The 14,349-nt window shown below is 39.9% G+C and overlaps 1 protein-coding gene across 1 annotated transcript; it reads left to right on the forward strand.

Moving 5' to 3' along the window:
- Window positions 1–4,759: 4,759 nt before the first annotated feature.
- Window positions 4,760–12,344, forward strand: LOC117402874 (potassium channel subfamily K member 16-like). The gene is made up of 5 exons (XM_034004460.3): window positions 4,760–4,972; window positions 6,416–6,530; window positions 6,818–6,984; window positions 9,387–9,552; window positions 10,998–12,344. Exons 1-5 carry the CDS (start codon window positions 4,760–4,762, stop codon window positions 11,219–11,221), a joined length of 885 nt encoding a protein of 294 aa, XP_033860351.3. The 3' UTR covers window positions 11,222–12,344.
- Window positions 12,345–14,349: the final 2,005 nt, after the last annotated feature.

Here is a 14,349-nt window from a genome sequence, read left to right on the forward strand (position 1 = left end):
GAAGAAGTCTCACGAACATACAGTATCATACAGCTTTTGGACGTAGTTTTTTTGGTCAATTTGCGCAGCATTTTGGTGTGAGAAGGCAATCTACCCACCCATTTTAGTCGTACCATGATTTGGCTGTGCACTTCCAATAGGAGGAGGGATGTGCGTTATAGGTGCTCACAATGTCACATTCTCACAACAATGGAGAGAGAATCTGGAGTTTCCAAACTGCAGGTAAACCCCACCACTAATGAGCCAAATGGTCTGGTCCTATTCTTAAAGGTAAAAGATAGAAGCTCCCATCCAGTATAGTATTATACCAAAGCATGTAAAGAGTTGTTTGCAAAAAGAAAGCATTCTCCTTTTGCATCTGCCTTGAACTGATTTGTCTAATGCAATATTAGCCTTCCTTGTGAAGCAAACGATCTCCATGATAATTTGCATCATCGCTGTAGGGTGCAGTGTGTAAAAGCCATATGGTGTCAATGATATACAGTGCCTTGCGAAAGTATTCGGCCCCCTTGAACTTTGCGACCTTTTGCCACATTTCAGGCTTCAAACATAAAGATATGAAACTGTAATTTTTTGTGAAGAATCAACAACAAGTGGGACACAATCATGAAGTGGAACGAAATTTATTGGATATTTCAAACTTTTTTAACAAATAAAAAACTGAAAAATTGGGCGTGCAAAATTATTCAGCCCCCTTAAGTTAATACTTTGTAGCGCCACCTTTTGCTGCGATTACAGCTGTAAGTCGCTTGGGGTATGTCTCTATCAGTTTTGCACATCGAGAGACTGAAATTTTTGCCCATTCCTCCTTGCAAAACAGCTCGAGCTCAGTGAGGTTGGATGGAGAGCATTTGTGAACAGCAGTTTTCAGTTCTTTCCACAGATTCTCGATTGGATTCAGGTCTGGACTTTGACTTGGCCATTCTAACACCTGGATATGTTTATTTGTGAACCATTCCATTGTAGATTTTGCTTTATGTTTTGGATCATTGTCTTGTTGGAAGACAAATCTCCGTCCCAGTCTCAGGTCTTTTGCAGACTCCATCAGGTTTTCTTCCAGAATGGTCCTGTATTTGGCTCCATCCATCTTCCCATCAATTTTAACCATCTTCCCTGTCCCTGCTGAAGAAAAGCAGGCCCAAACCATGATGCTGCCACCACCATGTTTGACAGTGGGGATGGTGTGTTCAGGGTGATGAGCTGTGTTGCTTTTACGCCAAACATAACGTTTTGCATTGTTGCCAAAAAGTTCGATTTTGGTTTCATCTGACCAGAGCACCTTCTTCCACATGTTTGGTGTGTCTCCCAGGTGGCTTGTGGCAAACTGTAAACGACACTTTTTATGGATATCTTTAAGAAATGGCTTTCTTCTTGCCACTCTTCCATAAAGGCCAGATTTGTGCAGTATACGACTGATTGTTGTCCTATGGACAGAGTCTCCCACCTCAGCTGTAGATCTCTGCAGTTCATCCAGAGTGATCATGGGCCTCTTGGCTGCATCTCTGATCAGTCTTCTCCTTGTATGAGCTGAAAGTTTAGAGGGACGGCCAGGTCTTGGTAGATTTGCAGTGGTCTGATACTCCTTCCATTTCAATATTATCGCTTGCACAGTGCTCCTTGGGATGTATAAAGCTTGGGAAATCTTTTTGTATCCAAATCCGGCTTTAAACTTCTCCACAACAGTATCTCGGACCTGCCTGGTGTGTTCCTTGTTCTTCATGATGCTCTCTGCGCTTTAAACGGACCTCTGAGACTATCACAGTGCAGGTGCATTTATACGGAGACTTGATTACACACAGGTGGATTCTATTTATCATCATTAGTCATTTAGGTCAACATTGGATCATTCAGAGATCCTCACTGAACTTCTGGAGAGAGTTTGCTGCACTGAAAGTAAAGGGGCTGAATAATTTTGCACGCCCAATTTTTCAGTTTTTTATTTGTTAAAAAAGTTTGAAATATCCAATAAATTTCGTTCCACTTCATGATTGTGTCCCACTTGTTGTTGATTCTTCACAAAAAATTACAGTTTCATATCTTTATGTTTGAAGCCTGAAATGTGGCAAAAGGTCGCAAAGTTCAAGGGGGCCGAATACTTTCGCAAGGCACTGTAATAAGCCTACAGTGAACCTGTGTACATGTGGTTGCTAGTGCACAGGTGTAGAGGTGAGGCAGTGATTATAAACAACAGTAAAACAGCAGTTCAATGGTCATAACTAAGCTTTATTATTGCTTTTAAATAATACGACTGACTACACAACGATGTGTACAGCCAGTCAAAACCACGGGGTTCAGTCCCAAAATAATAATACAATAACACACACTTTAAAACACCTACACGTTCGCCAGTCCAACAGTGAGTGCTCCGGGTGCAAGTGGTGTTTTGAACAGTGAGTAACAGTGCAGTGCAGTCCGGGTTTGATGCTGGCTGAATAGCGACAGCTCCCAGATATTTAGTCATCTACAATGACAAAAACAGACAGTAAAACAAACAAAACACTTAACACTCACTCTCCTTATTAATTATTTCCGTTCTCTCAACGGGGCCTTTCCGTAACCATAGCGAAGGAACAGATCACAGGGGCCACTTCCCCTAAATACCCTCCGTCACGCCCTCTTACGGTGGCTTGGCCAATCACGTCTCCTCCAATCCGTGACTGACACATCGCCTACCGCATTCAGGCGCAGACTTCTAGTATAAAACACTGCTAAGTTTCTCAGAGCTAAGCAGGTGAACTGATTGATCTAAAAGGTGGGAAGACAAAGATGAACTTTTCCATAGAGTGGCACACATGAAAATATGATGAAAATGAAGTTTGATCTCAGAAACAATCTTCCAATAGGCAAAGAGTGTGCACTTTGAATAGACCAAGCTTGGGGATGTACAGTAGCTGACAGTGTTCTTGGTTTCATAAGGACAGTATATGCTGGGTGGCTGCTCAGACTAGTTTGAACTGAGTCTCCAGCAGTCCATTTCTATATAGAAAGTGATACTGACAGACAGCTGACTTGGGGTCCCCTAAATGTGGCTTGTACAGTAGGCATTACAAATAGAATAATGGAAGGGTCATCATAATATATTAATATATTATCAAACAACTTGTGCATTACTGCCCATAACTAATGTCTGTGCATTAATATAATATAGATTATTTTAAATTGGATATTTTTAAGGTCACTGCATGAATCAATAAGAAATACAGGCAATTGATGTAAAAATAAAAAAATAATAAAAATGGTGTCTACCCAATTACATGCCTCACTAACTACTGAAATGCCTTCTGGAAATGTTGTTTATTATAATATATTAGACAGTGGGTGTATTTTTAAACAGTTCTACCAGCTACCCCATAGATACCGATAGGTACATGCAGCTATAAATGTGTTTTGAAATGGAGAAAGTGACAGGTCTCAGTGTCTGAGCGTGAGTATTATTGATTTTTTTCCCCTGTAATACAGACACAGTAGTCCTAATGAGTTAAGAAAATAAGTTATTAAATCGATCAGTCGTGGAGGATATGGCTGAGAGGGGACAGAGATAACTTTTAAATCTGCTGAGGGTATCACTTCATGACACCCTTTCTGCCAGTCCTCAGCTCTAACCACTAGGACACACTGTCTCATAGACCATTGAATCTATGAGACTAATATGGGCACACTGCCTCCAAATCATTTAGTTAACCAATTAGACCACACCGCCTCCTAGTGCCATAGCTCGCTCTGACTTTAAATAGACTGGAACCAGTGGTGGATACTCAACCAATCCTGTGGAGTTATATGGTATATAATAGAAATCTTTTGTGACAAACACTGACCCCCAATATATAATTAATATATTATTATTATTATTATTATTATTATTATTATTATTAAGAAGAAGAAGAAGAATACATTATTATTATTATTATTATTATTATTATTATTATTATTATTATTATTATTATTCATGATGTATATTTTGTAACAACTGTAAGCCACCCTGGATAAGGGCGTCTGCTAAGAAATGAATAATAATCATTTCAGGTGGTTATCCTGGATAGCAAAACTTTTTAAATTAGTAAGTAAATGTTCCTACCAAGAATAGCTTACCTATATTAACAGGTTTTTGCACCTGAGATTAAATCCTGACCCCCAGGCACCAAGCAGGAACACTTCTACATTTGGCTGGAAGGCATTAAACAAACTATTAACACGCAAGCTGCTCCTGTGCAGTAAAATATTAACTAGTGTTCTGCTGTCTTGAGCTGCCTTCCTTATTAGGAGGCTGGGAAGGTTGTGTGTAGAAAGAGCACAGGGGCCATCTGCCATCAAGAACCAGCCCTGCACTTCACTGAGATGAGGGAGAAGAGGATTGGAGGATGCAGGGAATACCCTACACTGTAATTGCACGGTACAGAACATTCTGAAGATTCACCTGTCTGAATCTCTTCCTTGTTCTAAAAACAGTATCTTGGATCCAGTTTGGAGGGGGATGCAAGAACAGATTAAATGATTTTTGGGGTTGTTCCATAGCCCATCTGAAGAAGAAGAAGAAGAAGAAGAAGAAGAAGAAGAAGAAGAAGAAGAAGAAGAAGAAGGAGGTCCATCTACCCCTGTTTTAATTTTTTTCTTTATCTCAAATCGTTTTGTTCTTGACTTTGAAGGTGGTTACGATTGCTCAATGATCTTCACTGGTGTTCTTCCACCTGCAGAGCGTTACCATTAACACACCACTCAAACACCTTAATCAGCCATCAAGGCACATACTGTATTGGGGGCCATGTCCCAGTTCACAGCAGGCAGTGTGCGGGTGAGCGGGAGTATGCTGCTGGTGCTTGGCTACTTGCTGTACCTGCTGTTAGGCGCCACCATCTTCCAAGCGCTGGAGAAGCAGGCAGAGAGCCAGACACGAGACCACTTCCAGCTTGAGAAGCTCAAGTTTCTGAAGAACTACACCTGCTTGGATAGACCAGCCCTGGAGAAGCTTGTAGAGGTATGGGGGTGGTCAGCTGTGCAGGGATGAGTGTGGGTTAGATATACATTTTTAAAGATTGCATTTTTGCATTTTTAAAGATTGTAGTGGACTGTCATAATAGTTTAGAGTCCACCATGGGCAGGCTTGTTGGACCAGATTCCATGTGATTAGTCTTCCAGGTATCAAAATTGTTTTGGAGGGTTAAATGATTAATACCTCTAATATAGGGCTTCCCAACTCTGGTCCTGGGGACCCCATGTGTCTTCTGGTTTTCATTCCAACTGATATCTCAATTACTTAACTAAACCCTTATCTGAACTCATAATTTGCCTAATTATACATTTTTGTTGTTTTCAGCTCTTAAACAGTTGCAGATTTGAAATCTGCAACTTTTCAGGAGCTGGCAGGGGCAGATTTAAGCCCATTCCTGCCAACCTTACATTCCCACACACACACTATATATACTAAGGGCTTTTGTCCTATAAACAGCAACAGCAATGCTGTGTTCCAAAACACTTAACAGAGGCATTATTACACATCGTTATAACAAGGCATGACTTTAAGACATACAGGGCTAGATTCTCAAAACGATTTACTCCAAATGATGATTAGGACATTTTTTGTCTGAATAAAAATAAAATAAAAACACTGATTACAATAGTAAAACAAAGGAGAATTAATGTATACCATTCACACAGCTGTTCTGGACTGTCATTAAACATGTACACTATAGCCTAGAGCTGTTTTACGAGTTAAACCTTTGTGAAGAGCACCAATGTTACTCTTTATGCCAATATCTTTTACTCAGACAGTAATAATAGGCTTTAAGCAATACAATTAAATATGCTACTTCCATCAGGAATTAACACACACACACACACACTGTGCAACAAAACACAACTGGGGATAAAATAAATTCACTGCAACTTGTTAGTTAAAACAAGTTAGTTGAACATGCAGCTATTCAATACCAACTATGTATATTTTTGTCGTTGTAATATTATACCATCTGATCATTTCACTTGAAGATTCAGTCACTATTGTTCAAGCCATTTAATAATTTACACACACTGTCAAAGTGTATTACATATTAGGGAATACTAAAGGAATGTAATCAATGTGGTTGTGAAAACAAGTTTGTACCATACCATAGTTGTGCTGACATTCACATTCAGTGTTCAATGTTCAACTTTTAATAGCTAAAGGGTGGAGTTCACATACGCTAAAACGTTATACTAACACAATAATGTTATACAATTTGATTAATGTATTAGTTTACTGTATTTGATTGAAGAAATATACTTTCAGTGCTACAAAATTTAACTTAAATTGAAATACCAAGCTTACCAAGATGTTTGTGTATTTCGTTTATGAGGCTTGTGTAATTAACAGAATGTATTAGATGTAAGAGCATTACCCATGAATTGTTTAAGTGCTAAACTGCGTCTCTGTCTCTGTCAGGTTATCCTGGATGCCTGGGGGAAAGGAGTGAACCCATCTGGGAATTCAACAAACCCCAGCAACTGGGACTTCAGCAGTTCCTTTTTCTTCGCTGGCTCTGTCGTCACAACTATAGGCAAGTCTTCTGCAAAGTAAAAAATCTCACTCTCAAAAGAAAAAAGCATTATTTCTTTGTCTAAATGTGAACCATCATCTTTAGATATAGTTCAGAATGGATCCTAAAACTAATGTGAAATCCTTTTTTTTTCCTTTCCTCGCTGGTTCCAATTAGGTTGAATCAGTGAGTTAATAAGTAACTTGTTTCCATACAAGGAAGTTCTCATCACTAGTGTGTTAATGCACTGTATGATACTTGATGAGGCGCTGGAATCCTGCTCACCCGTTTTCCTGGTGTTGTTTCAGGCTATGGGAACCTGTCCCCCAGCACAGTGAGTGGGCAGGTATTCTGTGTGTTCTACGCTCTCTTCGGGATCCCCTTGAACCTGGCCTTCCTTAACCAGCTGGGCAAAGGGCTGACCGCACACCTTGGCTGGCTGAAGAGGAGTGTTCAGACCCTAGGGAACCATGGGGTGTGTGCCCAGCTGCTCCTCTTTCTTTTTCCTTCATGAAAATAGGATAGAAGTTGGAGGCTGTAGGGTCTAGAGATGCTTAAAATTGTAAGAAAAGATATTGACTAGGCACTATAGAACTTGTATTGAGTTGTATATGACCACATTTACGGTGGGGTTCAACATTTTACCCACACTAAAAACATCCGAATTGTTGTCAGCTTAATACAGCCTCCACATTATGTAATCTTTATTTACTTATTGGGATTGCTTTCTTTGCAAACAACTGAAAGCATATCTTTGTGAAAGATAACAGTATGAGATCCAATATAGAAGTTTACCATGGTGAATTTAATCATGCAGATTATTATGCTTTTCCCTTTTGCTTTATCACAATTTTCTATTTTTTGCAGTGCTATAGAAAGTCTACACCCCCTTGAACTTTTTTCACATTTTGTTGTGTAAGTGCCTCAGAGTTTCATGCATTTAAATGAGGATTTTTTCCACTTATCTACACACCATACTCCACACTGTTAAGGGGAAAAAAGTTTTTATTGAGAAAAAAATTATATATTAAAAATACAAAACTGAAAGATCATACTTGGATCTTTAACCCCCCTGAGTTAATACTTGGTGGAAGCACCTTTGGCAGCAATTACAGCTGTGAGTCTGTTGGGATAGGTCTCTATTAACTTTGCACACCTAGATTTGGCAATATTTGACCATTCTTCTTTACAAAACTGTTCAAGCTCCATCAAGTTCCTTGGGGAGCATTGATGGACAGCAATCTTCAAGTCATGCCACAAATTGTCAATTGGATTTAGGTTGGGGCTCTGACTGGGCCACTCAAGGACATTTACCTTTTTGTTCCTTAGCCACTCCAGTGTAGCTTTGGCTGTGTGCTTTGGGTCATTGTCATGCTGAAAGGTGAACTTCCATCCCAGTTTCAGCTTTATTGCAGAGGGCAGCAGGTTTTCCTCAAGGACTTCTCTGTACTTTGCTCCATTCATTTTCCCTTCTATCCTGACGTGTGCCCCAGTCTCTGCTGATGAGAAACGACCCCATAACATGATGCTGCCACCACCATGCTTCACAGTAGGGATGGTGTTCTTTGGGTGATGCGCTGTGTTGGGTTTGTGCCAAACATAACGCTTTGCATTTAGGCCAAAAAGTTCCATTTTAATTTCGTCAGACCACGAAACTTTTGCCACATGGCTACAGAATCTCCTGAGTGTTTTTTTGCATACTTCAAACGGGATTCAAGGTTGGCTTTCTTGAGTAATGGCTTCCTTCTTACCACCCTACCATACAGGCCAGATTTGTGGAGTGCTTGGGATATTGTTGTCACATGCACACTTTGACCAGTCTTGGCCATAGAAGCCTGTAGCTCTTGCAAAGTTGCCATTGGCCTCTTGGTAGCCTCTCTGATCAGTCTCCTTCTTGCTCGGTCATCCAGTTTGGAGGGACGGCCTGATCTAAGCAGGGTCTTGGTGGTGCCATACACCTTCTACTTCTTAATAATCATCTTGACCGTGCTCCAAGGGATTTTCAAGGCCTTTGATATTTTTTTTATACCCATCCCCTGATCTGTGCCTTTCAACAACTTTGTCCCAGAGTTCTTTTGAAAGCGCCTTGGTGCTCATGGTTGAGTCTTTGCTTTGAAATGCACTACCCAGCAGAGGGAACGTACAGGAACTGCTGAATTTATCCTGAAATCATGTGAATCACTACAATTTAACACAGGTGGAGGCTCCTAAACTTGGTGTGTGATTTTGAAGGCATTTGGTTATACCTGAGCTATTTTAGGATTGCTATTACAAGGGGGGGTGGACACTTATCCAACCAAGCTATTTCAGTTTTTATTTTTAATTAATGTTCTACAAATTTCTAGAATATTTTTTTCACTTGGAAGTTGTGGGGTAGGTGGGGAGATAAATGAAAATATATATATATAATATATATATATATATATATATATATATATATATATATATATATATATATATATATATATATATTAATGCATTTTAATTCCAGTCTATAAGGCAACAAAAGGTGACAATATTGAAAGGGGGTGTAGACTTTCTATAGGCACTGTACATATTTTTTAGTGTATGTAAATCCTGGTTATCTACTGGCACCTAGGCACAATATACTCTGCAAAAGACCCAGACCCTTCTACACGTGTCATTATAGAACTTTTGACCTCATCTCACCAACAAGGGTCAGAATCCGTAACGGACGTGCATGATGCAACACTGCCCATTACGTATGATATAATAAGTGCTTAATCTCAGTAAATCTGTCCAGTAGTAAATATCTTCTAAAACTACATTCAAAATCATTGCTCAGACCAGTAATTCGGATCCTGTGAAGGTCCCAGTACTGTTAACCCTTGAGTTCCTGTGCCCCTTCTGCTGCAGAAACTGAAGATGCTGACCGTGTCCTTCTTCCTAATATTGGGGACGCTGCTGTTCCTGGTCTTTCCCCCGCTATTATTCAGCTACGTGGAGGGCTGGACATATGGAGAGGGATTCTACTACGCCTTCATCACACTCAGCACCATTGGCTTTGGGGATTACGTTGTAGGTATGTTTTTTCTTATGCTGGGCCTGGGGGACGGGGGCTGGCAGAGGCTGGACTGTGAGTGCTGGAAGGCAGGAATACAAGTAAGAACCATGAGGCTGTTCTCTGAATCAGTGCAAAAGTACTATATGGCCTAGATACAATTGGTAGGTCTCAACAACAGGGTAGGGTTGACATTAAGGTGATCATTGATCATTCAAACTTCACGTTAAAAAAACTATAAACAAGTTATGATAGTACCCCCTAGAACAGCAATCATTCAGTACCCTAACCCATGGTTCAAAATCCTTTTTGCGAGATCACATGACCTTACAGCTGGGATGGTTGCTTGCTGATAGAGCTCCTGTCGCCACTTTGTTATTTAATTTATAATTTAACAACTTACACTCTTAATATTATTTTCTGGTTCTTTTTTATATAAAAATTGTTTACTTAACATTTTTGGATGGCTACTTCACGCAATCCACACCGGAGGAAAAGCGTATGAAGAGGTCCCTGGGCCCCGATGACTGGGTCGTCCGCTTGGCAGAGGTTGCACACACTTTCTGTGGATCAGTTCAGGAAGCAATTGACGTGGCTTTGCGGCCTGTGGTTTGAAACGTAACCGGAACTGCTACTATCCTCAACGCTCTTAAACAGGAGGTTTTTGATATTGCGTCCTCTATGAAACAACTAACTGCCAGGCAGGATGTCACCAGAGCTGATCTTCGACAACAGAGACCAAATAAATCAGTGCAACGCTCGTGTTGATGCTATGCAGGATAAGATTGTGGACAGAAATCGACAGAAATCGACGCTGTGACTGGTGGGGCTCTTTGAAGCGGCTGAAGCTATGACCCCAATATCTTTGATATTGTAGTTGTAATAGTTTATTTCATCTTCTTGTAATATTCTTGTTTTTGTCTTGATGTTATGGTGTATTTCTGTATTGCTGTGATATCTTTTATCTGTATTGTCTCCCCCATTTTACTCTTCCCAAGGGGTGGGGAAAAGAAAGGAAACATTTATAAAAATAATTGTTCACAAAAAATCTATGGTTCATACATTCCTTACCTGAACTCATTACATAAAGTTAATTTTGAACAACTCTGTAAAAAAGCCACCCTAAGTTAAATGCTGCAGGAACACTGGTTCCCAACCCCCCCATTGCTAGCAAGTACATGGTTTTTAATGGGTTAACATTTTTCCAAAAGCTCTTGATGAGACATCCTTTCCATGCAATTATCTGGGCATTGTAAAAATCAGTAGGTAAAAAGCCTTACATGTTACCATGTTTACAGCCCCCAGATAATCCAGCACACATGTAAAGCTGAAGCCAAAAGTGTCTTTGGTGATATGCTGTAATATTATAGGTGGACTTCTACCAAACTGGGCTGGATCTTAACTAGCAACTTTCCATATTGTCTGAATGGGTTGATCTGAAGTGTGCCACTGGGCTTTATCTGCAGGAACAGACCCAGAGAAGCACTACATCTCAGCGTACCACAGCCTGGCTGGGATGTGGATCATCTTCGGGCTAGCCTGGCTGGCAGTGCTGTGTAACCTGGGGCCCTGTCTGATGGAGAGGCTTTTTCAACTGAAGCAAAGCTGGAGCGAGCCCTGTAGAGCTGGGCCACAGGATGGGAAGGAGGGTGACGTCCTGGACCAGAGAGCCATGCAGAGCCCAATCTGAGAGGGCTTCACTGCAGACAAGAGCCCCCCTGAGGGGCTGAGGCATGGTCTGCCCCTCCATGGTCTGGAAGCCATTGAAGGGGTCATCAAACAAAACAAAAAAAAACCTATGTATCTAAAACCCCATCCAGGTAATGAAGACCATTGTACAGAGCATAGGAACCTATTAGTCCATCAGTGCAGAGATTCTGTCTCACTAAATGTAAAACTCCAATAAGACTATTTTTGTTGTACATGTATTTAAAATAAAAGACTGTATTTCCAGGAATAAATTATACCTAGTGTTTATTGGTTATGCTTGCTAGCCAGCTGCGTATAATTAGTTAATTGCACAAAGCTAGTAGTAGCTAGGCTATTACTTTAGTTTCTGATAATAATGTATGTATAAAGGGGGCCCAATTTATTTATTTTGCAGTGGGCATTAATATGTCCAGATATTGTGAAAATCTTCTGCAATCAATCTTTGCAATCTGAATGCATCACGAGCATTTCAAGCTGTCTGATCTCAGCACATTTGAGATTGCATTACTACAGTATTTCTATTTTTTCATACGTTTTGTTATATTAATATACCGTACTTCTAAGTGTCTGGCTAAGTGAATAGATATCTCTAGATAGCACTAGAAGACTAGCTCTACCACCGCTACGCTCCCCTGCCTCCAAAGCCCGCTCCTTCTCCACCCTTGCTCCGCAGTGGTGGAATGACCTTCCTACAGATGTCAGGACTGCCCAGTCCCTGACCACATTCCGGCGCCTCCTTAAGACTCACCTCTTCAAAGAGCACCTGTAGAACTCCTCTGTTTGTATCCTGGGACACTATCACCCTTCATGTAAATGTGCTTTATTTTGCTCTTATCTGCCCACTATTTTACTGCATTTAATCCTGTACTTCAGAATACTGTAATCTGCCAAGTTTTTAACCTGTAGTACTTTGTATTTAATCACATCCTGATGTAACTATCACTATTTAATCATATCCTGATGTAAGTATCACTATTACCTGCTGTATTATTGAATTGTGGTTTGTCAAACTTGTACTTTACTTGATCAAAAGTTATTGTATTTCTTGCTCTTATTGTATTACTTGTATTGTAACGCTTGAAATGTTTTTGCTTACGATTGTAAGTCGCCCTGGATAAGGGCGTCTGCTAAGAAATAAATAATAATAATAATAATATCTCGGCTGTCTCTACACAGCTAGGGTAACCATATGACTCCATGTTTACTGCGACCATTTGGAACAGATCCTATACATGATGCACCCAAGACATCTGTATACTGAACTGTATATCCATTTAACTGTACTGCCTGTTGCGCCTTAACTTACAGTAAAGCAAAACCAGCATAAAATACAGAAAAGAACATTCAGGATATTGAGAACGATACCAAGCCTGTAATAGAGCAATATTCCACATGCTGTTGTGATTGGAAAAACAAAGAAACATCCTCTTTGTGTACGTGAGTGTGTGTGTGTGCAAGGCACTTTAATCAATAATCTGCGGGAGCAACGTGGAAGGGAATATCTTGAATCAACACCCTGAACCAATTAATCATCCCTTTGGATGTCTCATCAGACAGGAACATATCGTTTTAATGACTCTAATGTAGACTATATAGATAATGAGATGTTTTTACCATGGCTACTTATACTCTTACCCGTTAGTGAAAATAAAATTGTCTTGCAGAGCTCACATCCTGATCAGCTGTTATTAGGGTTATTTTTCAGACAGTATGTTCTGTTCTTCAAAAATCAGGTACCATAGCGTGAATGGAGGTCAGGCTTCCAGCATCTAAGGTATGCAAGTTCTGCAGAACCAAGCTCGTCCCGTTCATTTCAAGCCATTGCCCTCTGATACCACACTCTAGCTCTTTGCAGCACACTGTATATATCAAAGGACTATGGTAAGTTTCCATGGTGATGTGTCCACTCTGTGGAAATTACTCCCTCGAGTAAGTGAAGTGACCATGCTGTTGATCGCAATAATTATCTATCTCACTACTACAATATATCTGTGTACAATGCAGTGTATATCTGTGTACAATGTCCAGCAGAGATAAAAGGTCACTGTCTTGCATAATTATGGGAAGCAACATGAAGACAATGGATCACGTAACAAAAATCATTAAAAATAAAATTAAAATCCAGAACTTCCCCCTCTAAGTTTCTGTTATAAATTAATAATCCATTGATTAATGTGTTTAATAGATGTGAATATACTGCATGCTGTAGCTAGAGAAATGACGGGACAGCTTGTAGCCTGCCTGGGAATTACCTGAAAAATGTGACCAATAAGTCTAGATTTTCAGAGTGGTGAATAAATGACTGGATTCTTGATTTCTCTGCGCCGTCTTATCCTCCTCAACCTATTGTACGAGTTTACCTATTTGTCAGATGCATTTTTGGAAGGTAAATCTATATAATAAATACAATATTCTTTGTTTGGAGAGAGCTAGGATGCTTTATAGTGCTATAGCAAAGTGATCAATAAGGAATGCAATATAATGAAAAGTGTTGAATTTAAATCAAGGGAAGTAATGTTAAAACTTTACAATGCATTAGTAAGACCTCATCTAGAATACTGTGTTCAGTTCTGGTCACTTCGCTACAAAAAGGATATTGCTGCTCTAGAAAGAGTGCAAAGAAGAGCAACCAGAATTATTCTGGGTTTAAAAGGCATGTCATATGCAGACAGACTTAAAGAATTGAATCTATTCAGTCTTGAACAAAGAAGACTACGCGGCAATCTGATTCAAGCATTCCAAATTCTAAAAGATATTGACAATGTCGACCCAAGGGACTTTTTCAACATGAAAAAAGAAACAAAGACCAGCGGTCACAAATGGAGATTAGATAAAAGGGCATTCAGAACAGAAAATAGGAGGCACTTTTTTACACAGAGAATCATGGTAATCTGGAACCAACTCCCCAGTAATGTTGTTGAAGCTGACCCCCTGGGATCCTTCAAGAAGCTGCTTGATGAGATTCTGGGATCAATAAGCTACTAACAACCAAACAAGCAAGATGGGCCAAATGGCCTCCTCTCATTTGTAAACGTTCTTATGTTCTTATGTTCTTATTATTGTTTCTTTATAAATATATAGTGTGTGCATGCAGGCCTTTTGTTAAGT

The sequence above is a fragment of the Acipenser ruthenus genome, chromosome 5 (assembly GCF_902713425.1).
Source record: "Acipenser ruthenus chromosome 5, fAciRut3.2 maternal haplotype, whole genome shotgun sequence".
NCBI lineage: Eukaryota > Metazoa > Chordata > Actinopteri > Acipenseriformes > Acipenseridae > Acipenser > Acipenser ruthenus.

Coding starts and splice junctions, on each gene's coding strand:
- LOC117402874 (XM_034004460.3), top strand. CDS start 4,760: ATGTCCCAGTTCACAGCAGGCAGTGTGCGGGTGAGCGGGAGTATGCTG. Junction 6,985..9,386: donor AGACCCTAGGGAACCATGGG/GTGTGTGCCCAG, acceptor CTTCTGCTGCAG/AAACTGAAGATGCTGACCGT. Junction 9,553..10,997: donor CTTTGGGGATTACGTTGTAG/GTATGTTTTTTC, acceptor CTTTATCTGCAG/GAACAGACCCAGAGAAGCAC.